We start from the raw sequence: 25,668 nt of genomic DNA, 5'->3' as shown, positions 1-25,668 counted from the left end.
CTCTCTTGATCCATCCTCTCTCACTCCATCATCACTCTCTTTACATAAAATTTGATATATATCTATATAAAATATAACTTTTCTGGGTTCCTTGAAAATATTTATTTTCTCGCAGAATTTTTACAGGTGAAGTGGTATTAATACATCGTGTGATCTATCCTTTTTTCCAAATTTTTGGCTTGGTAGAATCTAGTTATCATGGATTCCATTTTGGCAAGCGAAGTAGATAACTCTTCTCCATCCAGTTATCCACATGTAATATGTTTTCTCTTTACTAACATAAAATACATTGTCTGACTATCAAACTAGACGTTAATCAATCTATTGTTGGAAATGTACATCTATTGTTGGAAATGCAGATATATTAGCAAATAGATTGTTAATCAAAATCTTCCTACCTATGAATACATTTATATTCAAACTTTCAATTTGTTTTTCTATCGATAGTCTTACCATGTTTGTTGTGGCATTGCGTATTATTGTTTCTATGAGTCCGATTCGTTATTGTTGTTTGTCTAAATGATTATCTCTAATTTATCTTATTGTTTTTATATGTCTTTCTGTTTACCTTACTATCAGTATATTGAACTCTATAACTACCCACCTATTTATCAATCATTTTATTTTAATACTGTTACATAACTACCAATTTGGCAACATGCCTATATTTTATTCATCTATTTCTGATCTCTCACATCTATTTATCCACCTATGAATTCACCAATCCAATGATCTAAACGTTTATCTTAACCTCTATATGTCTAATTTATTAATGTACACTATACCTCAATATCTTAACATTTACTTATTCATTTATCTATTCATCTATCTATCAATTGATTTATAAACATACATGCCAATTTACCATCCATCCATCTACGTAAATGTTTACTTGCAGACAGGACTAGTTATCCAGACATCGCGTACATATCCACATATTCTATCAGGTACATACATGCCTATGTATGTATCTACATCTTCATACATGAAATCTAATTATTCATACATTTCCTTTGGTTTTATCTATCATTTATATAAGTTTTTCAACCACACATTGCACAAGATAGTGTTGAGGATCTCCTAGTTGGGCAGTCTAGTATCAAATCTAAGCTAAACTACAACCTACCCACAATGATTCTTGCTGGTATTCAGCTACCATTGACTCTAGGGTTTGAGTTGGTGCTGATTCAGATGCCCTTGATCTCCTCAGTGATCATTTTATCTGTTTTTTTTATCAGCCTTAAATTATAAAATCCACTGATTCAAGCCCTTCAAAGGGAGCTCAATCCATCATGGCCTGCCCCAGTGGAGAACTAGGGTTGCCTCGCATTGTGTGGACCGTACCTCACATTCTATGAAATAAGATCCCCAGAGTAATAATATATACGTAAGGGGGGGAGGCGTGGCGGCATGGACAACCCCGTCGAGAAGTCTCTTATAAGTATGTAACGTGTAGTAGTATGTCAATGGGTAGTGACGCCTGACTCGAATTTAAGGGAATTGACAGCGAGGAGACCAAGACTGTCCTACCTTAGAGTGGAGTATCACCCCGGTAGCTAAGTGTCCCAACTAGGGAAGCCCACAGTGGGGAATAATCTATGGGCTTGCATTGTGTGATAAACACCTTCAAACCTAGTTAGCAGAGACTTCCCCACTGTGGGCTGCCCTGGTTGGGAAATGATAGGATCCTAGGCTTAATTTTGTCATGTTAACCCACTGGGGCATTTTAGTCATTTGGTTATTGTATTTCCTTTAAATGATAGGATCCTAGGTTTAATTTCGTCATGTTAACCCACAGGGGCGTTTTAGTCATTTGGTTATTGTATTTCCTTTAAATAGCGATGCCCTCCCTTTAGGAGGGCAGCCAAGAAGGAGTTGATTGAAGTAAGGTCTTCTTGTCTCCCCTCTCCTCGTCAAGGTCCGATTTCTCTTTCTCCCTCTACAATCCCCGTCCTTCGTGATTGTCTCTACTTCACCACGTCTTCAGGTGGCTCGTCCCGGGCCGATCCCTATCCCCTCTGCTCGGCCTTCCCGGACCATTCCCGTTCTCTCTACCCCGGGAATTTCTACCTCGCCTCCCCGTCTACTCCCCTCCAATACGAGACCAGAGTCGGGTACGTATCAGGACACTTGGCTACCAGGGTGATACTCCACTTTAAAGTAGAATAATCTTGGTATCATCGTTGTCAATACCTTTATATTAGAGTCAGGAGCCACTTCCATTTGAGATACTACTGGTATAGCTAATCCACATATCGCATCGATAGTGCACTATCGTTCGGGACGGGAATGGCAGGACGGTTTGGAAGGTTTTCGTCCCATTCCAGCATCCAAAACTGCCCTATCCTGATTCTGTCTGACATTGGGAATGGAAAACGATAGATGTTCTGAACCATAGAAGTTATAAAATTCAAGCAAAAAATCATGAGATGGAAATGTAAACGTTCTGATTTTGTCAGCATCGTCGGACGTCTGAGGCCATGAATGTCCGCATACGTGCACCATACCTAACTTCGATATATTATAATTCAAGGAAAGCATACAAAGATTATTCCAGAGGATACCCATTTTGATCACTACCCCCACAGCACACAAAACATTAGAGATCCTTCCTTATTCGTGATATCCACTATGACAAACCCAGATCTATATATAAACATATATTTCTCCATTTTTTCTTTCCATCTTTGATTTTTTTAAAGAGAGAGATTGATGCAACAAAATACCAATTAACCCACTCACCATTGTCGTTTCTATGAAGTAACGTCGTTTCTATGAAGGCTCGGGCAAACTGTATGATCCTCATCGATCTCATGATTATCATCGACAAGAGATTCGTTAAACACATAGAAAGATAAAATAAGAGCAATAAGAAAACTCCGCGCAACAACAATTTTACCTGAAAAAAAGCACAAAAAATGCATCCATGCGCTTTTGATTCAAGAAAGAAAATTTACAGCTTTGCTGATCTACTGTGCCGAAGACCGTGCCCGCAACCTTCTCCTCTCGAATTCGAGCTTTTTCACCCCAAAAAAACAGAGAAACTTCATCATCCAATCATAGTATATAAATCTTCTCGGACACATGGAATGAAAAAAAGGAAGAAAATTCTCACCACTTTCTTGACCCTGTCATTTGCGGCTGGAGTTCCCCCAACAACGTTTTCAGGGAGATATGGACTGCTGACGCGCACTTCATTCATTACGATTATATCTGTTTTCTCCCAGCGAATGGGAAGCCTGGTTGAAATATATTAAAAAAGAATAAAATAAGAAATTGTTTCTTGATGGAGTTAATAATTTTTTTTATGGTGTTAAAAATGGCCACTAAGAAAACAGTTCCAATTATCCAAAACATTATATATTTTGTCCCCATCTGTTCTATGCATCGCAAGATAGTATAGGTACATTCCTTTTTTTTTGCAAAAATACAAGTTACATTCCATGACATAGACTTTTTGGCCTTTGAATAAAAAAGAAAGTAAAATAACATAAAATTAACAGTTTTTAAAGATAGATAGTTTTGATAATCAAATAAATTTTACGAAAAAGCTTCTGGTTTTCCTTAGCAAGTCGCAGTTGTTAACGATACCCAATGGCTGAAAACACTCGTAGAATGAATATAAAATCGACTAATATTTGAAAAAGAAGAAACACTCTAGAAACAACGAGAGTACATGCGTAGAAATTTCTTGCGACTGCTGTGATTCCTATTGTACTTCACTAGCTTGAAACTCACTCATCAGATGTGTCCGATACTGATAGGTATTGATGTAATTCAAATGTTAAGTCAGCCAACGATCAAATAAAATTAGACTATGTTTTACAGAAATTTGATCAGGAGAAACTAGGGTCTGGAAGCTGCTAATAAATGAGAGAGAAAGAAACGATAAGAAAAACAAAGAAAAAAGTTCGAGTACAATGAGGATGTCGCAATAGTAAATTATTTAATTTTTTGGCATTGAGAATGACAACTGATCAAAACAAACGGATCAATAAATACTGGACCGATCAACCAAAAAAATGAGCCGTTGATGACAGACTAAATCTTGAAGAAATGAATTTTAGCAGAAGAGTAATGCAGGATCTCAAAGAATTTGTAGATTGTTTGATTTTTTTGGTATCAGGGATGATGACGGCACAGAACTGAAGAATTAAGAAATAATGGAACTACCAACGTACTAATTGAGCCCTTAATCTTAATATAAAATTTAAAATGACTACATTCCAGCTGAAGAAGCACAAATAATCTCAGAACGGTAAATTATTTTATTTTTTTGGAAACAGACGGATTAAAAACTATCGTATGAGCCCACCTTCCAAATGATCCCTTAGTGATGGAGCAACATCTACAGAACTACAGTCCAGCAGCAGAGAAACGAATGATCTCACAGTTGCATAAAATCACCAATTCGATGGTTTTCGATCGCAAAAATCAAGAGAAGTGTCTTAAATTTGAAAGAAAAATATGAACAAAACAGTATCTTACGTCTTAGATAAGGCTTCGAAAATGTTCTGAGCTTCAGCGGTGACCCCTACGCCAATCCTTTCGGCTTCGATCTCCGCTTGACTGAAAAAAATGGGAAATCGAAACCCAAATAAACCCAAAAAAATTAACAAGAGAAACCATTGAATCTCATTCAATATTTGCAAAGAAGAGATCAAACTATCAACAAAGTTTCAACCAAAACCCAAACTACAATACCGTATAGCAGCATCCTCGCGAGCCTGTATAGAAGCGAGATCGAGGAAACACTTGCTAAGATCCAAAGGATCATCAGCGCGACCCAGAAGCGAGAACTCTTTGATATAGTTAGCCTTGAGAAGACGGATATTGCACCGATTATCCGGCTTGAAATTGGTGCCTTCCTGGATGACGAGAATGTTCGATGGGCGATCGAAAGCGATCATCTGGCCTTCAAATTCGTCCCCGAGCGTTGTTTTGATGCTTAAAATGCAACCCACTGCGAGATCTTCACCGTTGTTGAAGATTCCGTCTTCCATTCTCCGACCCACTTCGGAAAATCCCTCCAGGACCGCCTTGGCAGCTGGGGAGTTGACGATGGGGGCTTGTTTCGATCAATTCCGCCGCCGGCGGGAGAAGAAGATGAAAGTTGGATATTGGAATGTGGGTCGGAGATTATATTTGGAAAATCTGGGTTTTGGGAAGAGTGAATTTCTTTGATCGAGTGTCTGCAGGAGTTTTCGTGAGATGGGTATTCCTCGGTTGTCGAAATCTTTTTGGGTCTACTGTAAACGGCGAGACTGTCTCTCTCCCTCTCTCTCTCTCTGCATCTCTCTCCCTCTCTCTCTCTCTGTATCTCTCTCCCTCTCTCTCTCTCTATCTCTCTCTCTCTGTATCTCTCTCCCTCTCTCTCTATCTCTCTCCCTTTCTATCTCTCTCTCTGAATCTCTCTCTATCTATCTTTCTATCTCTCTCTCTGAATCTCTCCCTATCTATCATTTTATCTCTCTCTCTGAATCTCTCCCTATCTATCATTTTATCTCTCTCTCTGCATCTCTCCCTATCTATCATTCTATCTCTCTCTCTGAATCTCACCCTATCTCTTTCTATCTCTCTCTCTGAATCTCTCCTTATCTATCTTTCTATCTCTCTGTCTGAATCTCTCTCTGAATCTCTCCTTATCTATCGTTCTATCTCTCTGTCTGAATCTCTCTCTATCTATCTTTCTATCTCTCTGTCTGAATCTCTCTCTATCTATCTTTCTATCTCTCTCTCTGAATCTCTCTCTATCTATCTTTCTATCTCTCTCTCTGAATCTCTCCCTATCTATCTTTTTATCTCTCTCTCTCTGAATCTTCCCAATCTATCTTTCTATCTCTCTCTCTCTGAATCTCTCCCTATCTATCTTTCTATCTCTCTCTGAATCTCTCCTTATCTATCTTTCTATCTCTCTCTCTCTGAATATCTCCCTATCTATCTTTCTATCGCTCTCTCTGAATCTCTCCCTATATATCTTTCTATCTATCTCCCTCGCTGCATCTCTCTCTATCTGTCTCTATAAATCTCCCTCTCTGCATCTCTCTCTATCTGTCTCTATAAATCTCCCTCTCTGCATCTCTCTCTATCTATCTCTATATATATCTCCCTCTCTTCATCTCTCTCCATGTATCATCCTATTTCTCTCGCTGCCTCTCTCCATCCTATTTCTTTCTCTCTCTCTCTCTGCATCTCTCTCTATCTATCATACTCGTTCTCTCTCTCTCTCTGCATCTCTATCTATCGATCTATCTAAATATCAATCTATCTTTCTTTCTCTCTAGTTCTATCTCTTTCTCTGCTTCTCTCTCTCTATATCTATCTTTCTCTCTCTGCGTCTCTCTATATATATCTATCTTTCTCTCTCTGCATCTCTATCTATCTATCTATCTATCTATCTATCTATCTATCTTTCTCTCTCTGCATCTCTCTCTATCTATCATACTCGTTCTCTCTCTCTCTCTGCATCTCTATCTATCGATCTATCTAAATATCAATCTATCTTTCTTTCTCTCTAGTTCTATCTCTTTCTCTGCTTCTCTCTCTCTATATCTATCTTTCTCTCTCTGCGTCTCTCTATATATATCTATCTTTCTCTCTCTGCATCTCTATCTATCTATCTATCTATCTATCTATCTTTCTCTCTCTGCATCTCTCTCTATCTATCATACTCGTTCTCTCTCTCTCTCTGCATCTCTATCTATCGATCTATCTAAATATCAATCTATCTTTCTTTCTCTCTAGTTCTATCTCTTTCTCTGCTTCTCTCTCTCTATATCTATCTTTCTCTCTCTCTGCCTCTCTATATATATCTATCTTTCTCTCTGCATCTCTATCTATCTATCTATCTATCTATCTATCTTTCTCTCTCTGCATCTCTCTATCTATCATACTCGTTCTCTCTCTCTCTCTGCATCTCTATCTATCGATCTATCTAAATATCAATCTATCTTTCTTTCTCTCTAGTTCTATCTCTTTCTCTGCTTCTCTCTCTCTATATCTATCTTTCTCTCTCTGCGTCTCTCTATATATATCTATCTTTCTCTCTCTGCATCTCTATCTATCTATCTATCTATCTTTCTCTCTCTGCATCTCTCTCTATCTATCTATCTTTCTCTCTCTGTATCTCTCTCCAATCTATATTTCTCTCTCTGCATCTGTATCTATCTATCTATGTTTCTCTCTCTCCAGCTCTCTTGTTATATCATTGGATTTCTCTCTCTATCTATTTTTTTATCTCTCTCTGCGTTTTTCTCTTGCTGTCATTATATCTCTCTCTGCGTCTCTCCTTATCTAACTATAACTTATACACTAAATTAAGTTCATTATAGTCTTTATTTGTATGTTAAAGTGTAACTCTATGAAGTTTTGGATGATAACTGAATGTCGTTCATGGTGAAAAAACTTTTAGGCAGGGATCTCTTAAATGTTTTTTATGTAACGATCACGCGAAAAGCGAGTGGATTCAATAACTTGAAAAAAATCAGGAGTCTTGAAAATTCATCAAATTACAAGATAATAAGTAAAATTGTGGGATGAATTTATTAATTGTGTTAATGAGACGAAGTAAATGATTTTTATTATAATTTTCTACTCAATTACGCTTGAAGAAATATAGGGTAAGGGGTCGGTCCATGGAGAGGCATAAACTTAAGATCAGTTTTTGAGGAGATAAAAAAATACATCCTTTGGTTTGTAGGATTTTTGGGATTTTTATAGAATTAATCTTTAAGTAAATTTGATTTTAAATTAACAATTATATTCTTAGGAATATTTCAAAAGTTTATCAAAATTTCATAAAATATAACTTTTACTTTCAAAATAAACTCTAGTGCTGCCAGATCACATACAGAATTAGGGGAAAAGAGAGGAAAACAAATTGTTTATACATAGAAGTCACTAGTATTATGCCCTTTCATGATTTTCTTTTCTCTTTCCTTGCCATTATTCCCTACTTTTCCCATTGGTTGTGGGCTTTGCCTTCTAAATTTCCTCTGTCCTCTTTTAAGAAGTATTTGAGGGCTAAATATTCGGACCATAATCCTCTGATATCTCCTTTAAAATTCCAAAATTGTATTTGTGCTGCATAAAATACCATATATCACATTCTTGTGTAATGGAATGATGTGGTACCTACTAAGACAAGTAAACTCCAGGAGCAAGTTTACGAGTGGGACCTTTTCTCAAGCACAGATTGGGGAAATAATTGTGAATTTATCATATTATCATGTGATCATTAAAATGTGGACCATGATTAAAAAACTGTGTATACCTATGATGAAATGAAGTACAATAACTGTTTCAAGAGTCAAGCACGGTGAGAGAAATATTTAAGAGTATGCAACATTGAGTGGAGGAGAAAAAAATAGATTATCTGAAAAAATTAATGTATATATGCATGTTAACTGATCCAAAAATAGATGAATGTATTCCTCATTTATACATAAGGAATTAATTCATTTGCATGCTTATGCATCCACTCTGACATTTGTTTATGTATCTCAAGATTAATGAAACTATTCACCACGACAAACATTTCTACACACTGGACAAAAGTTACATTTAAAAACTATACATCAAACATCCCCTCATGTTTTATTTCTGAATAAGCAGGGAACATAACTCCAAAAAGAGTGAGGTTCAAAGAGAATAAGGGGATATAAGAGCTTTCCATGGACTTGAATGGATGAGAGTGACAAAAGGCCTTATGGCCACTGCAAAAATAAACTTAAACATTTTCTTTTTTGTTTCTGAATAATTAATTTTTTTGCTTAAATATAAAATTTAATAATCTTCTTCATCAGGTAGTTGACACAATTAGCAGAAAAATTACACGAAAAAACAAGGATAAATTATGATGTGTTTATAAATATTTTAGTATATATATTATGAGTTATTGATATGGTAACTTTGTGCTTGATAACATAGAACTGTGATGAAATATTAGGCCCTATCAGATGAATTTTTTAAAGAAAATTATTTTTTTATTGATAGGGCTTCTGCATAACAACATATTGGACATTCGTAAACTTATGTAATATGGCATCCATGTTCCAATAAAATCAAAAATACTTATCCAGGATTTCTTGCGTACTATATGTGTTAGACATTATTAAGTTGATTATTTATATTGTTTCCCTGTGTATAAATTTTATGTGAAATCGTTCATGACTTTTTTCTACGTTCATAGGCATTAATAAGCAACGTGATAAATAATTTGAGATGAAATATAACTGACATCAATATCCTTGAAAGTATAAGGTAAATTTTTATTTAGAGCAGATGGGTAACAAAAGTCCAGCATGACATACGTGATCAAGGATGCTTTGGCCCTTATTTTTAGCTAATCATAACACTGTCCAATTATGAATTTCTGTGGTTTATAAACTATATGTAATTATATATTTCATTAAACCATCCATTTACATTATTCAATCGAAATCACTATATAAAAAACATTATGAATAAAGTTTTTTGGCTTAATATTGATGTTTTGGATGCAAAGTTTTAGTTCAAATTGTGTGCAGATGAATTCAGAAGACCTTAATAAAATGTAAGATGAAATGATAGAGAAATGTGACTATGCGGCTCCATCTATCAATCCTATGTGTTTTATACTAGTAAGTCAGGAATTACTGAGTTACCTCTTTTCCTTCAGAATTGATCCTATATTTTCAAGAGTTTTGTCTATACTAAGAACTTTGAATGGTTGTGCCTCTGGTTTGGGTACCGATTTCTCCATTCAATCTAGATCAATTTTAATAAACCAGTGATTGAAAGAACTTTTTGGATGTTAGGTTTCAAACAAACATAAATTTAAAAAATTTAACTGAACTTTTTTCACATGGTCTGAAAAAGCAGTTTGTCACCAAAAAACTAAAGAAGATGAAAGGGAATTATTATATATGCAAAAGCACTTGGCTGTCTGATTCAAAATGAATGGCTCAGATATCATGTGTTCTTGAAGATTATTGCAATTGTGGTCCGTCCTTTGCACACCTACTACTCCTGGAAGTTAAAATGCAGTATAACTATTTACTGAGTCAACTATTGCCTGAGGTTGTGCCAGTTAGTCATCCTATGTACAAATCTTTCTTTTCTCCTTCTATACCTTGGTGTCATGCGGTCAAATCAAGAGCTAATAACAATGCTCTGAGATAACTTTGGATTGCTTGTAGGTTAAGGAGAGAGGGTAGGTCTATAACTTTGGATTGCTTGTAGGGACATTGCATACAATAAACATGATTACATCAGAGGCCATATCCATTACATGGGGGAAGACTAGGGATGATCCTAAAGTAACGAGGAGGGCGCAACACATGTCGTTGGGTTGTGACACTTCTGCACCTTGAGGCCCGCAGCACCGCGCGTGTGCCTGCAGCACTGCCACTATAAGCGTGGCTCCAGGTCGGGCGATGTGTGCTTGTGTGTCATGACCCTCGGCACATCCGCCAGTTGGTCGTACCACATGCCCCGACATCTATTTGCCACACCCCTGTGCTCGATCCTAGACTTGGCGCTCATAGTGCAACCAGCACTCATGTTGATACCTTTACCACAGTGCTCGGCGCCCCAAGCCATGGCGCCTGTGTGTGGCAGCACTACCTGCAACTGTCTTGGTGCTCTCCACGCCATGCCTTAGTCTCTTGGCAGAATGTCTCCCGCCCCGTGCCAAGCGTGCATAGCTCCCACGCCCACACGTCTTCAGCAACCTGTGTGCACAACACCCATGTCCTGCACATGCGGCCTACCCTGATCCGCAACGATTGCGCACCGGCAAGCACGAGCACCTAGTGGGCATTGGCTTTAAAGATCAGGGTCGGACGTCACCACCAGTGATGCGTGTGGTGTCCATGCTATGAACTCAATATCCAATTACGAGTCCAAGTATGTGGGCATGTCCTCAGTAGGTAACATTCAGGTCTATGTGCAGGAATGCCGCCTACTTTGGGGCCTAACGCTTGGTTTTAGGGGGGAAATGACCCAAATATCTCAATACTTAATTAAACTCAAATAATACACCATTTTTTTCAATTTTGACTGAAATGTTAATGTAGTTTGACGTTAATACATTTAATGATCACATGTTGAGTTATTATTTTTGCAATTTTAAAATGATTTTAAATAGTTGTATCTGTTTGTGGGAATTGTGAGACCATAAAGACAGAGTCTAGCCACAAGCCCTGAGTTGGGTTATTCACATTGATCATATTATATCCTAGTATTTTTGCTACATGGTGCAATTGAGTCACATAATATGCAACATATTTTTTATTCTTATCAATTACTAAACGGAGTCTTTGTTACTCAATACTAGTTATATATTATTTGGTCCTATTTTTAGGTCTGTCTTAGGCTAAGCTGATTCATTTGTGACTGATATGTTACCATTCTCAAAAGTTGCTAGCTCATAGTAACAAATCACATGAAAAAAATAAATTAAACCTGATTTACTTCATAATTTATATTTTATATATTATCTACCCTGTGAAGGTTAACTTAAATAAGTGACCAAGTCCCTATCAAGATAAAAAAAAAATTATTCATTGGCTCATGGACAGGATGCAAAAATTTTATTTAGTGCTTTATATGTTTCAGGTTTAAACTTATAATTACCCAATAGTAAAATTTTACTTTGAAATTGACTCTCTTCTCTAGTTTGATGAAGACAAATGTAAATTATTCAAATAATATAGAACATTAGTACAGTCCAATACCAGGAAAGCAACACAAATGCATCCCCAACACGAGTCTGAGATGATTTCTCATTTTGCAGGACAAAGGTTGGGGAGATCAAGATTGAGATGGTTGTAGTAACTCGCTCAGATTTATGTCCATTAACATGTTTGTTACCCTCTTACGAACGAGTTTACTAGTGTTTCATCTGGTCCATGATCATCTTTTGGCCTGTCTTCTATCCATTAGACAGTTTCTGTTCAACTTTTAAAATTTTTTAAAATGAATTATTTATTCCTTCCAACTTTAGACTCATCTTTCTTGCCCAACACAATGATTCCTCTACATTTTTTGAATTTTTTTTTCCTTGGCGCATGCCGCGCCGCCACCCCGTCCCGTCTGATTCTTCTACATATATCCATAACAATTCAGGTCTGTGCAGTCTACAATAGATCCAGCAATATTTTTTTCACAATCAAATAGAAATGTCAGTGTATTTGGCAGAATTTGAGTAGAGGAAGGGAAAGGCAGCACAAATATCTTGGTACAATAATAAGTTTCTAAAAGATGATTTTTTTGTGCAAGGAATGCTCATCTGGCATAATTTATCTTAATTGTTGATTCTCCACTCGATAATAGTCAATGCGTGATCTCCCAAATGAAATTTCTTAAAAAATGTCAGATGGTGTGCATGAAGCTGATACTTCATAATGATTTGACGTAATTTATTATTATGGTCGGATAATTTACATTATTATGATTCAAATGCAACAAGAAGACAACATTTTCCCCCACAGAAATATATTTCATTTGACGTGACCAAGTAATCAGGGCAAATCAGCATGTCTTCTAAGTTTCACAGGCCCATTTAATAATTCTGTAAAATGTCAAACTCAAGCTTTTCACTACTTCAAAAATAGAATCAACAAAATCATTTAATATTTTCATTGCTTCCCATGCATACCAATTTCAAGTTCAATTTGAAAACTTAAACTCAACGGCAAACTCAATGAAGCATAGCTGAAGGCCACTGTTCTCTCTGTTACTACACAGCGTCTACAAACAATTACATCACCATGGACACTTTGTAAGTGAGAAGAGATGGCACTTCGCCGAAAATGCAAATATAGAATACAATACATACACAATTCGTTAATACATATGAACTATATAAGAAGTCTCCCTTCGGATGGCCCGGTAGCTTCATTTCAAGCATGCAGGCTTGCATCCACAAAAGAAATCCCTGAAATTAAAAACAACAATTAAGTGATCATTTTTAACAAAAAAAACAATTAAGTGACCGTTTCCAAACAATTAAGTGATTTTTTTCACTCACAACTTGAAACATCTAAGTTAACTTGTGGCACAACGTTCTTGACTCAGGAAAGTAAAATCACACATAAAAATGTATCACAACATTTGCTCACTGGGGAGAAATTAAAGAGAAAAAACGGGTCCCAAGCCGTCGTCTATATAAAATTCTCCAATTTGAAAATTAAGTTAGAACTAGGTTACATAATTCTTTTCTTCAGCCACCTGTGACTTCCATCTAATGTTAAGGCGATGGCGTCCGATGTATAAGAAAATTTCCCATGGAAACCAAAAGGAAAATTTCCATAGAGGTATGAGATCATGAAAGAGAAAAAATATTAATCATTATCCAAATAACTAATCATGGAGGAAGCAGATGGTTTTATGACCAGTAACACTGATGCAAATATAAATATATAATCTGCACAAGAACTGTCAAAGACTTTTGCTTTGAACGGAGATGATGTGACCTTCTACCCCCAATTAGCACATAAGTATCAAAGAACTCTCCCCGTGTTCTGACAATCCGACTAAATTATACAGTGTTACGGATAAAGGGAAATCTATTTAAATAAAACGAAAATTGTTTGGAAATGTAAGAACCGAGCTGAAATAATGAGAAACTTTGGGACTATTACCAAATTTAATGGTTGATTGAATGAGTGAGCGATGAGAAATCTGAATAAATCGAAATGCCTCCAAACACAAAAATGTGGAAATAACAAATTGTCACTACAAATGCCACCCCAAGAAATACATAAATGCACCTGTTTAGCTGATACAAATTGTACCTGAATCAGTAGAGATTGCCACAGAGACTCCAATGGTTGACGTAATTGTTCCCCCACTCCAAGGGTGGACTACTCCAGCAGTCACTTCTAGCATTATATATATCCTCACAACAAGCGAATTCTTTGATTCTTTTCTTCACAATTTGATCCATCTCCCTGGGGCAGTTTGACTCGTCTTTCTTATCTTTCCTATACTCTCCTTAGTGGAGATGGGGCCCTTTTTGTAACCAACAGATACTGACTGATACTGATTCCGTCAGGATCTGGAATGCGATGGTTCTGAAATATTTTTGATCCGACGGGTTTCTTCTCCAGTGGAATGGCAGGATGGGAGCCATTTGTATCGTACAAATAAAACAACATTCACCCAGGTAGCCAGATGGGGCTGTAGGTGACTGGAAGTTAAACCAGCGCAATCCGGCTGCCCTTTATCTTCCATCCACTTTCATATGTTCTATTGGAATTCATAATCCTATATACGGATAGATAACCCATATAGAAAAGATAGTCTTCATCAAATGACTTCCCGGACGGCAGGGTTCTTCCCTACCCTGCCCTTTCATCTCCATCCTCTCATTCCTCTTTCTACATTGCTTACGCACTTTATCTCCACCCCTGTGGTATTTTACACTATTCTCTCTCTCTTCTATCCTGCCAACTGAATTATTGAGATATCATCCATCTTCTTATCTTGTATTCATCTTCTTGAATGTATTTTCCATCTCTGGTTCACTGACCTCAATGATCCAAACTGCCGTAATCTAATCGACAGAAGGTTTCTGACATTTCCTCCTCCGTATCTACCTGTTTGGGGTATTTTGGTCATTTTCTACTCTACTTGTATCTCCCTCTTAAATAGGGCCGCCCTCCCTTTACTAGGGGAGCCAAAAGTTAAATGGAAGTTATTGGTTCTCATATATCCTTTTCCGGTGATGTTCTTCCCACTGTCCACCTTCCTCAACTGATGTTCTTTCCTTAAGATGATCTTACCACCAGTTCTCCCCTATCCTCATCTCCCCCCATAAGAACTGCAGGGTTCTGGGAAATACAAACTAAGAAAATATTTGAAATAACCCTGTGATTATTACGGGGATTGAATTTGTTTTCTCTATGGCCAATGCACCACCTGTCTGGTCACCAGATTCCAGTTTCCCTCTTTGGCTGTTAACCCCAAGAACATTTCTACGCTCTGTCCCAAACTTGGTGGTTTTATTGGATAAGTGAGTCGGCAGTAAGAACAGGTTCTTGGTCCTTGGCCAGTTTGGCCTGATGGACCAGGCTTTTCAAATGCATTGGATCAAGACATAAAGTCAAACAATTGCATGGGTCAGACAATCTGCCACTTTCTGGCCGGGTACTGATAGTTCTCACAACTAACAGCTAGATCATTCTGACATTGGACACCAAAGCGAGTTCTTGACTCTGGCTACTTCTTCTTGCATCATCTACTTAAAAATACGAAAATATTTTCTCGAGAAATTTTGACATCCTAGATTCAGCCCATAAACTTGCTCTAGTAAAGCCCAACCGTAGAAGTTCCATCACTGAATATATGTCAGATAACTGAGACAACAGAAATCTATCTGATTTGGAATTATCATGAAACAGAAGAATATTGACCAAAAGGCAATGGTTGTAAGATTAATGTCCCCAATCTGCTCAATTTCAGGGATAGGAAAGTCCACCAAATTAAACAATTTTAAGATTCATCAGAGATGGTTTATATTGAGACAGTAGTCGTCTACCTTCAATTCAAATCACCAGTTGACAGCTGGAGTCAATCTTCATCACCTCCTCCAACGATTTACATTGAAGAGTCCAAAAATAGTCATGTAACCTTATTCTTCTGTTGAAAATCTCCTTACAATAAAATGTATATCCCAGGGCAGCGATTCTATCATTTCCAGTCCGTTTGCTTTAACTCTGTTTTCCCTTCTATCACTATCTCAAATGCCTTCGTGACCTCTTTATCTAGGATCATGAGACAGTCCATATTCTTATCTATCTCCATTTTATTAACATATATCTCGGCATCTGGATAACATTTCTCACAATATGATAGAGTGTGGATGAAAACGTTGGACCTAGAAACAAAGGGGGATGTACTTCATTCCAAAAATTTCTGATTTTCAATCACAGATAAACGGGAATAGAGGCAGCAGTGAGCTAATGAGAGCCAGCGGGATATAATGGACAGGATTATTTCCATGACATGGTTCTACTTCGTCCATCGTGGCCATATTCCTTAAAATACGCACCTTCCCTGTCCAGGAAAACTCCTAGCACCACTAATTTTTGAAAGCTAGACAACAATTCATGAGAATCAGGCTATAAACTAAAGTCTCAGAAGAAAAATCCAAACACAGGAAAAATGACACCTAGATAGCAAGTGGACAATCATAATGACGATGACAACGATAATTTGTCACAGTCATCCATCAATTGATGAATCATTCACTCATCATCGTCATTGTCATCCATAGGCTTTCACGTTAAAATAGAGAATTCAATCATGTCTTCATCATCAGAGTTCTGTTTCCAAGGGCCAACATTGTCCTTGCCATCCACCAGGTGATGAGTTGTCATCCGAGTCATCATGACTCATCCAAGACACACATGGATAACGTCGATGCTGACAAACTCATCCTTGTCTGCCAACCTACTTCGAGAACTATGATCGGACAGATTTGAATAAGTAAAGGATCAACTTTCCCAGGAAAAAATAAACAGAGCAGAAAGATATGTTTAAGAGGAAAGATATCGATTATGAAATACTTAATAACCCAAGGATTTGAGCACAGAACTCACAAGAATGAGCATCCATCACTCTGCTTCTTTTGCGTCTCTTTCCTTTTCGCCGCAGGATTCAAAACGACTCTGATTGCCGCATCAAAAACAGCCTTAACATTCTGCGTGCATATCATATTGAACTCATTAATGGCCCCAGTTTTACAAAGAAAGGGACCCCGTAGAAGAAACTTCCAAAAATAGGCAACCTGCTGCGTTTTTGAACTGCATTCTATGTAATAGGCAGCGCCAATCTGTTTCTGGAGCTCCTCTCCCTGAATTTCAGTGACATAAAAATACTTCTTAGACGATAAGAACTTGTTTGAAATTTGCCTTGGGACTTCCTATCCGTATTTAAGGGTAGAGAACTAAAGCTCTATGGGAATTTCAGTTTTCATATTGCTGCCAGGTGGCAGGTATAATACCTGAGCAGTGGTGACCGGCACCAACCCTTGATGGGTGGACAAATAGTGCTTATCTTCTCGAAGATCTACAGGCATTTAAGGAAAGAATAACTCAATCTTCAAAAATATGTGACTAACAATGAACTTCAGTGAATATTTTCTAAACAATCATAAAAATAAAAAATGAAGGGTACCACATTATGATATGAAAAACTGTTGTAAGCACATGAATGATCGATGAACATTAACATAAAAAATGTCAAACGGAGTCAATATGATAATTATACTTTAATGATAATATTTTGAGGTATATTTTGATATAGGCGCAGAAAATATCAAAGACATCATAACCAATCTAAACTTCATCCGCTCAAAGGCACTACCAGGATTAATTAAAACAGCTAGCCAAATACCAGGCTTTCCCCCAGAATTAAATGGTTAAGCTATTCAGTGGTATTAATAGGATTTTTCATCAACGATAAGCTGATAGGGTTGCTGATATGATCTTATACACCCAAGGGTATATTCGGCATTTTAGATCATTAGGGGCACTTTGGTCATTCGATATTTAAGATAAATTGCTTCCATTGTCTATAAATATGTGTAGCCCTCCCATTAGGAGGGCAGTCAAGACTTAAGTTAAGATCAGCATCTTGGCTCACTATCTCGGTCCTCCCTGTCTCAGTCCCCTCCCCATGACTGTAAAGCAATCATCTGTCCCTGTGATTATCTCGCTAGATCTTCAGCTGGCTCCCCTCCAATCCGATCCCTACATCTGCCGTTTGGTCCTCTTCTAGTCTCCAACAATCACAGTCCCTGCAATCGTCTCTACCTCACCACATCTTCTGGTGGATTGTCCCCCGTCGATTCCTACCCTATCCATTCAACCTCTCCTCGGATCATTCCCAATTCTATTCTACAACCCCAGGAACATCTAACTCACCTCGCCTTCCACTACCCTCCTAATAGGAACCTGCATCATGGTTCCTATCATCCATAAACCTTTGTCAAGCGTATTTGCGTCAATTGCAATTAGGATGGTTTACCTTTAAAAAGTGAAATCAACTGATATAGCCCTTCCATACATATGGCAGACAAGAACTTGTGCTTTTGTCTTGATATTGTTCTATTTCCTTCCAAGATTCATCTACAACCCACACCAATGTTTCTATCAGTTGGGATGTTTCTATCATTTGCAATTTGGATGGTTTCCCCCAATAGATGTAACCCTTACCTAAAGAGAGCAGATACGGAGTTCTTTCATTGCTGGCCTATCTTTTATGCCATTGTTCTCTTTCCGTCCAAGATGCATCTGACAGGGAGCAGGTAAATGAACCCCTCTGATTGATAGCAGAAAATCTTCTAAAAGAGACATCACCATTTGCATTTATACAAAACAAAAACCCGACCTTTATAGAGGTCCTACATTTTTGCTCGCTCAAATAATGACTTTGCCCAATAAGCAGTGCGCGCGACCCAAGCGATCCACGCATTCTAATCTCCTCTGTTACAACCATCATAGTTCAGTGGAGATTAAAACGTTAAAAAAAATAGAGAAACATGGTACGGAAAAAAGATTAGGAATGAACTCGTCTTCCCAATCTTATACCCATCGATCATGCCTTCAACTGCATAGAGCTTATTCCTTCACCCTATACGATACAAACTACCACATAGGTTACCATCAGTCAGAGATATTTTTGTCATTTGCGATTAGGACAGTTTCTCTTTATATAGATGTTGCCCTTCCCTGGGAGGGCATACAAGAAATTGTAGTGATGCTGTCTTCCCATCTTTCTATCTGTTGGTTTCTAAGGAAGCCAAGACATTCCAACCCAATTATCACAAAACACAAGCTTAACGAGCTAGATCAAAAAATATAAAGCAATGTATAACTGAGAGAAAGAAATAATAAAAATATTCCCTGTTTTTCCTCATACTTGCTCTACTTACCCATTTTGGTGCCAGCAAGCACTATTGGCACTCCGTGAGCATGATGCTGAAGCTCTGGTAACCACTGCGCATGATCAACATTAAAAAAAATCATACTTCAATTTCAGCTAAATTCAGATTAAAAAGCAATAATCAGTGAGCATACTTTCTTAGTCACATTCTCGAAGCTCGCCCTGCTCACAAGTGAGAAGGCTAGGATGAACACATCAGCCCCTCTGTAGCTCAATGGCCTCAGCCTATTATAATCCTCTTGCCCTAATTCCCAAAGAGGATTCAAGAACAAGGCTTCAAAGAAAACTGAATTAGAGTTGCTTGAGGCCAACCTGCTGTGTCCCAGAGGCCAAGGTTGACAGTAACGCCCTCGGCAACGACATTGGCGCTGAAGTTGTCGAACACAGTTGGGACATAATCCTGGAAGATTGTAGCCCGTTGGATTAAGCAGAGAAGAGGATTATTGAAAAAATGGCGGTTAGAGAGAGTGATATGGTTAAGAGAGGGAGATTGTGAGAGAGATTTATAAAGAGAGGGGACTAAATTGAGAGAGAGATTGAGAAAAAGATTGAGAGAAAGAGAGAGAAAGAGATTGTGTACAACAGATCGATAGAGATCTAGAAAGAGAGGATGACATAAATTGAGAGAAATAGAGAGGGATTTTAAGAGAAATCGAGAAAGAGATTTAGTGAGAGGGAGATTGAAAGATAGAGAGAGAGAGAGATAGATAGATAGATAGATAGAGAGAAAGAGAGAGAGAGAGAGAGATTGTGTACAACAGATTGATAGAGATCTAGAAAGAGAGGAGGAAATAAATTGATTGAAATAGAGAGGGATTTTAAGAGAAATCGGGAAAGAGATTTAGAGAGAGGAAGATTGAAAGATAGAGAGAGAGAGACTGTGTACAACATATTGATAGAGATCTAGAAAGAGAGGGGGAAATAAATTGAGAGAAATAGAGAGGGATTTTACGGTAAATCGAGAAAGAGATTTAGAGAGATGGATATTGAAAGACAGAGAGAGAGAGAGAAAAAAAAAGGAGATAGATGTTGTAAAAGAGATTGAGACAGAGATTTAGAAAGATAGAGAGAAATAGATCGAGAGGGAGATTAAGGCAGAGATTGAAATAGAGAAATAAATTGAGAAAGAGATTCATAAAGAGGAGAAAAAAATTGAGAGAGATTGTAAGAGACATTAAGAAAGAGTGAGAGATTTAAATAGAGAGAAACAGATTGAGTAAGAAAGATTGAGAGAGATTAAGAAAGTGAGAGAAATGGATTCAGAGAGAGATTTAGAAAGAGAGAAGTTTTCTTCAAAGAAAAGAAAGAGAGAAATAGATTGAGAAAGAATGATTGAAAGAGAGATTAAGAAAGGGACAGAAATGGATTCAGAGAGAGATTTATGAAGAGAGGAAAAAGATTGAGAGAGAGAATGTCAGGTAGATTGAGAGAGAGAGAGTTTCAGAGAGACATATAGACAGAGAAATAGATTGAGGTAGAAACATTGTGAGAGAGAAATAGATTGAGAGAGACATGGTGAGAGAAATTTGGAAAGAGACGGAAGTAAATTGAGAGAAAGACCGTGAGAAGGAAATAAATAGAGAGAGAGAGAGACAATGTAAGAGATTTGAAGAGAGAAAGATTGAGTGAGAGAACTATATTGACACGGAGAGATTGCGAGAGAGATTTAGAATAAGAGAGAAATAGACTGAAATACAGAGAGACATACAAAGATAAATGGATTGAGAGAGATGCAATAACTCACATCAAGGGAGCTTCAGAGAGATACAGAAACTTAGAGAGGGAGAGAGAGAGAGAGATTAAAGAGGAGAGACAGAGAGGTAGAGAGAGAAAGAGAGAAAACGGAAGATAGTGAGGATAGGACAGAGATTGGAGGAGATGCTCACAGTGGGGAACTTGTTGCTGGTGTAGCAGATGAGCAGACAGGTTTTGCCGACGGCGCCGTCCCCCACGGTGACACACTTGATGAATCTCGCCGCGTTTGTTCCCATCGCTACCCAGATGAGGAAAACTTCAAAAATGAGAACAAGGGCATTCAAGAAAAGAGCTACAGAGGAGAAAGAAGCGATACCCAGATGAAATCGATGAGAAAAAACTTCAAAAAGAGAAGATGGGCACCGAGGAAATGAAGGGAGATAGGAGAAAGAAGCGACACCCAGATGAAATCAATGAGAAAAACTTCAAAAAAAGAAGATGGGCACCAAGGAAATGAAGGGAGAGAGGAGAAAGAAGCGATACCCAATTGAAACAGATGAGAAAAACTTCAAAATGAGAAGATGGGCAATTGGGCACCGAGGAAATGAAGGGAGATAGGAGAAAGAAGCGACACCCAGATGAAATCAATGAGAAAAAATTCAAAAAGAGAAGATGGGCACCGAGGAAATGAAGGGAGAGAGGAGAAAGAAGCGATACCCAGTTGAAATCGATGAGAAAAACTTCAAAAAGAGAAGATGGGCACCAAGGAAATGAAGGGAGAGAGGAGAAAGAAGCGATACCCAGATGAAATCTTGGAGAAAAAGTTGTCTTTTTTCTCTACCTCGGGCATGATTTACGCGAGTTAAAGAGGTTCTCCATGCCCTCTGTCGCCCGGCAGTCGTACCCGGCTCTCAAGAACGCTTCTTTTTCCGCCTCAGGTTGAAGTTGAGGTGACTTTGTTGGGGGGTTTTCTCTGTTGGGTAATGAAATTTCTGCAGTCTTGGTCAGTCATTTCAAGCAGTGGCGACTGGCGATGTGGAATCTTACTGCAGACTTGGAGAGCTGTTCTAGCCTCTAAGTCTCTTTTGTGGGATTGACCTGATGACGTCATTATAGGAGTGTGGCCAGAGGTTTGGGAATTGGGAGGAGCCTGCTTTGATCTCCCAGAAGTTGGGATTAGGGGTTTGATCTGATCGATCTAATGCTTGATCGGATCAAGCATTTAATTAGCTTCGCCCCTTCAGCTCCAAAAGTCGTGCCTCCGCTTCATCCCTTTTGCTCGTCACTTCTTCGCTCTGCTCCCGCTCGTAAACTCGTGCCTTTGTTCTTTCTTGCAGAACCAAACCCGTCTGCTCCTAACATTTGGTAGAATCAAAATCTTGATCACTTGAGTCAAAAAGTTGCTCCAAACAATTCGATCAACCCGTTGGGTTGTATCTTATTATGTTATTCTAGCCAATGCTTGGATCGAAGAACCCAAACCAATTTGATTTGAATTATCCAATTCCAATCAGATCTGATCTAATTGTTCATATTAATTGTATAATTAATGAAATGAGAAAGAGGCAATTTGATTTTACTCATTTTTTCAAATTTTTTGATTCAATCAAACAGTTTGCTTAACTTTTAAATTACTGCAGTTGAATTGACTAAATCTCTACATCAAACTTGAGTTAAAAATTCGAACCATTGGGATTGAGCTGACTCTTGTTCTATTGGAACTTTTGATCAATTTTCAAACTCTACACAGAAGTCCAAATAGAGACTTCTTTGAAAATTACAATTTTCTTTCTTCAGGAGAGAGAAAACAAGTCAGACCCTGTCTTGGTCTCTGTGTATTGTCTCTTTCTTTCATGCCACTTTGAGGATATTAAGATAATGGAGATGATGCGCTAGAAATGGGAAGTTTATTTTTAGTCGACTAACTACCAACTGAAAAACCATTTCCGTGTCTGTGTTCATGATTGTTTCATTTGCAAAGGTTCAGCTGTTCGTTAGGAAATCTACTAAATAAATGATATTGAAATTAAAGGTACAATTTATATGCCCAAAATCTTTCAGAAGAGTAAATCATATTAAAAATAATCTAGATAAGCTTGCAAAAGTATATAACACTGATAATATTTTTGTATAAGTCAATTGTTCTCTCTTTCTCTAAATTGGGGGACTAAAGGAAATATTTTCTTGTTGAACACTGGTATTTGTGTTTGTGTTTGCTGTACAATTGGTGATCTGAGAAATATTCGTGCAGCAGAAATAATATGAATTGAATCTAAACTTTAAAACAAAAAACAACAAACTTTGATGATTGAGTAACCTTGTGTGAATTCAAATCTACTACAATTTGGTTCCTTGAATGAGTTCCAGCAAGTTGTAAAAGTGTCCCAACCTCAAACATATCCAAGCAGTCCTATGCTTGTCAAATCTCCTTGTCTTATTCTCCATCAGTGTTCTAAGATATTCAAAAGTGTATTTGCACCATTCTAGTAAAGGAGAAAGGAAGAGCACCCAATGTGAAGGTGAAATAAAAGCCGTGAGAAACAAGAAACTCACATGTATATTTCTCACCTAGGCTTTTTGGTCCTCTCATTTTTTTTTTCCTTACACTTGAATTATGTCCAATCATTGAACATCTAATAAAACTTTTGTTAGTGACCCTCTCTAGGTCCATGCAAAATTTTACTTAATGACTCTATAATCCTAAAACTGATTTCTTAGCTAATTGAAATTGAATATCAATAATAATTGGATTAATTAACCACAGATAAACATTCCTAGAATGACTTCGGGCATGGTCAACTATCAAACCTTCATTAGTCTTCTTATTTATGGTTGATGTATGAGGAACTCATTAAAAACTCCATTTCTATTATCTCCACTACCTTGGAAAAAGATTTTATCGCATCATTTTCCTTGTGTTTGCCTTCAATTATATCAAGAGTAGATCAAGACATCTTAACCAGAAAATCCCCTTGTAAGATATCTAGAACTTTGGAACCAGACCATTCTCAATTGGGGGAAAATTTTTTGAAGCAATAAGCCTTACAGTTTGGAAGATATCTCAATAGATGGTTATAGCACATGCGTCTCAAGTCTAAAAACCATTTGACCAGGACTTAGGTCCATCCATGACATGTCCTTGGTGTCTAAAACTATACAAGAACTTGTACAGACTAAATTGGTGAATACTTTCTCTAAAGAGCACTCATTACCTCTTAGTGCATGCATACAATGGCTATAAGATCCATCATTCTCATGTGATCATGAGTAGACTATGGTATTCTATTTGGGAATTTCAATGTCCATCTCCAATATCCTATCAGTAAGAACGTATAGAATATTTGTCCAAGGATAAAAATGATCAACATAGAATGATCCCATCATTATGCATATGTTTGGACTTAAAGTAAGTCATTAATTTCAGTCACATATCATTTGATTCAATAGAAATCATATTAAAAAATAGTCATTTAAGATGTTGACAATGAAGTCTGAGGATGTGTACAATGATGAGTGAATCTTGATGGATCATAATACAATGATTAATTATATTTAAGCACATACCATAAAAAATTATATTCACTACTATAAATTGAGAAGTACATTCATGAGCACAATTAGGCAAAAACATATGTAGTTGTGCATGAGCAAATAAATTTATAGAAAAGTTGTATATTTTCCTTTCTTAATATAGGGTCAAATCAACAAGAAGCTAAGGTATTACAATTAATAGATTGCTGATGAGGATTTAGATAGAGGATATATACGCTGTTATTTTATTTTAATAGAACAATTTTATTAAAGATTGAGCTGTGATATTCATGGCGAGATCGAGAAGTTGGTAGTTAACATTATATGTATTTGATTATTATATAACATATCAAACATTTGATATTAAATAAAAAGGACGTGTATATAAATCGGTATTGTTAGAGATGTTGTGTTCTAGAGGCCTATATCTGGATGAACGAATCAAAACGATGCGTAGCGGAAGACTTTTGCGAATTGAACGACATCAACAACAACATTTAAACGAAATACCTTTGCACGAATCTCATTCGTGATTTCTTCGATCCGTACTGAGAAGAGTCAAGCTGCTCAAGTGTGCAGCCTCTAGATGTATCCACGTGATCCTCAGCATGTCGGTTCTCCTCCTCGTTGACGAGCCCCGTTCTTTCTCCGTCGGCATCGTTATGTCGTCCCGATCACATCAGAGAGGGAGAGGGGGTATGGGGAGAGTGGAGAAGAAGGGGAAAGGCCCCTGAATAATTCTGGCCTGGGTGAATTTCGTTCAGGGCCTTCCCCTATTTGTACTAAGTGGGTATTTTTCATAAAAACCCCCAAAACATAAGTATATCTTCCAACGTCTAAAAGACCATTTGCGTGTGACCCTCTAGGCCCATGTATCAGTCTAGTTAACGAGTCCAGCGGCCCAAAAACCTTTATTGGCCTTCCAAATTAATTAACTATATCATCATATAGATTAATTAACGTCGGATCGATTTAACCCAATCGATAGGTCGAGACTCCGACACGTGGGGTGCCAAGCTACACCTCGTGTCCTAGAAGATACAAAGGAGTGTCTATCGACTCACTCATGTAACCTGTTCATCATCGGTTACCGTGTATGTATAATCCCTCATCCACTTGATGCTCCTTAGACGACTTAGGGTATGGTCAACTGTCAAACCCTAATCGATCATCCGAGTTAGTACTGATGCATTCGAAAATCATCGGAGAACTCTTCTCCGATATTTCACTTCCTTGGCCAAGGACTTCATCACATCATCTTCCTTGAGCTGTCACCTCTTATACCGAGGGTGGACGATCCCATCTTGACCACTCAATCACCTTCGTGTACTTCTTGATGCACCCGAACTATGACCGTTTAGAATCTCATGATTAGAGACTCGTTGGCCATAGCCAAAGTACAACCGTCCATCCACAATATGTCTTTGGTGTTTCACGTCTAAGGACCACTTACACAACCGTGACGTGAATCAAGCTGATTGACAGTTCAGTATAATACCATTTAGGGAT

General features: G+C 37.6%; 2 protein-coding genes and 1 long non-coding RNA gene across 13 annotated transcripts; all 3 read right to left on the bottom strand.

The window, feature by feature from the left end:
- Window positions 1–2,849: 2,849 nt before the first annotated feature.
- On the bottom strand, window positions 2,850–5,271 carry LOC144708862 (RNA-processing, Lsm domain-containing protein). Its single transcript, XM_078582310.1, has 4 exons — window positions 4,705–5,271; window positions 4,489–4,569; window positions 3,116–3,239; window positions 2,850–3,017 (listed from the first exon to the last, which is right to left on the bottom strand). The coding sequence occupies exons 1-4, from the start codon at window positions 5,001–5,003 to the stop codon at window positions 2,970–2,972; spliced, it is 552 nt and encodes a 183-aa protein (XP_078438436.1). The 5' UTR covers window positions 5,004–5,271; the 3' UTR covers window positions 2,850–2,969.
- Window positions 5,272–12,670: 7,399 nt separating this feature from the next.
- Window positions 12,671–21,598, bottom strand: LOC144708558 (rac-like GTP-binding protein 3). 11 transcript variants are annotated; one of them, XM_078581944.1, is made up of 9 exons: window positions 21,470–21,598; window positions 20,820–20,926; window positions 19,246–19,333; window positions 19,068–19,177; window positions 18,923–18,986; window positions 16,991–17,055; window positions 16,775–16,840; window positions 16,587–16,687; window positions 12,671–12,919 (listed from the first exon to the last, which is right to left on the bottom strand). In XM_078581944.1, the coding sequence occupies exons 2-9, from the start codon at window positions 20,922–20,924 to the stop codon at window positions 12,880–12,882; spliced, it is 639 nt and encodes a 212-aa protein (XP_078438070.1). In that variant the 5' UTR covers window positions 20,925–20,926; window positions 21,470–21,598; the 3' UTR covers window positions 12,671–12,879. The 11 variants fall into 11 exon arrangements, with proteins under 11 accessions (XP_078438070.1, XP_078438063.1, XP_078438067.1 ...); XM_078581937.1 differs by having other exon boundaries at window positions 20,820–20,944; window positions 21,346–21,589; XM_078581941.1 differs by having other exon boundaries at window positions 21,346–21,589.
- LOC144708560 (uncharacterized) lies at window positions 17,124–18,907 on the bottom strand. The gene is made up of 3 exons (XR_013582807.1): window positions 18,379–18,907; window positions 18,204–18,281; window positions 17,124–18,116 (listed from the first exon to the last, which is right to left on the bottom strand). It is a non-coding gene; the product is annotated as an uncharacterized LOC144708560 (long non-coding RNA).
- Window positions 21,599–25,668: the final 4,070 nt, after the last annotated feature.

Source organism: Wolffia australiana, chromosome 10, assembly GCF_029677425.1.
Source record: "Wolffia australiana isolate 7733 chromosome 10, ASM2967742v1".
In the NCBI taxonomy this organism is placed as follows: Eukaryota; Viridiplantae; Streptophyta; class Magnoliopsida; order Alismatales; family Araceae; genus Wolffia; species Wolffia australiana.
Note: the sequence above shows the minus strand (reverse complement) of the source record. Positions and strands in the feature narration are given on the sequence as shown.

What these genes read in the sequence shown, in the direction of transcription:
- LOC144708558 (XM_078581944.1), bottom strand. Translation starts at nt 20,924, where the DNA reads ATGGGAACAAACGCGGCGAGATTCATCAAGTGTGTCACCGTGGGGGAC. An exon ending in TGGCCTCTGGGACACAGCAG is followed by an intron (nt 19,178 to 19,245) that starts GTTGGCCTCAAG and finishes TTTGGGAATTAG; the next exon opens with GGCAAGAGGATTATAATAGG. An exon ending in TCGAGAATGTGACTAAGAAA is followed by an intron (nt 18,987 to 19,067) that starts GTATGCTCACTG and finishes GATCATGCGCAG; the next exon opens with TGGTTACCAGAGCTTCAGCA.
- LOC144708862 (XM_078582310.1), bottom strand. Translation starts at nt 5,003, where the DNA reads ATGGAAGACGGAATCTTCAACAACGGTGAAGATCTCGCAGTGGGTTGC. An exon ending in CGCGAGGATGCTGCTATACG is followed by an intron (nt 4,570 to 4,704) that starts GTATTGTAGTTT and finishes CATTTTTTTCAG; the next exon opens with TCAAGCGGAGATCGAAGCCG. An exon ending in TTCGAAGCCTTATCTAAGAC is followed by an intron (nt 3,240 to 4,488) that starts GTAAGATACTGT and finishes TATTTCAACCAG; the next exon opens with GCTTCCCATTCGCTGGGAGA.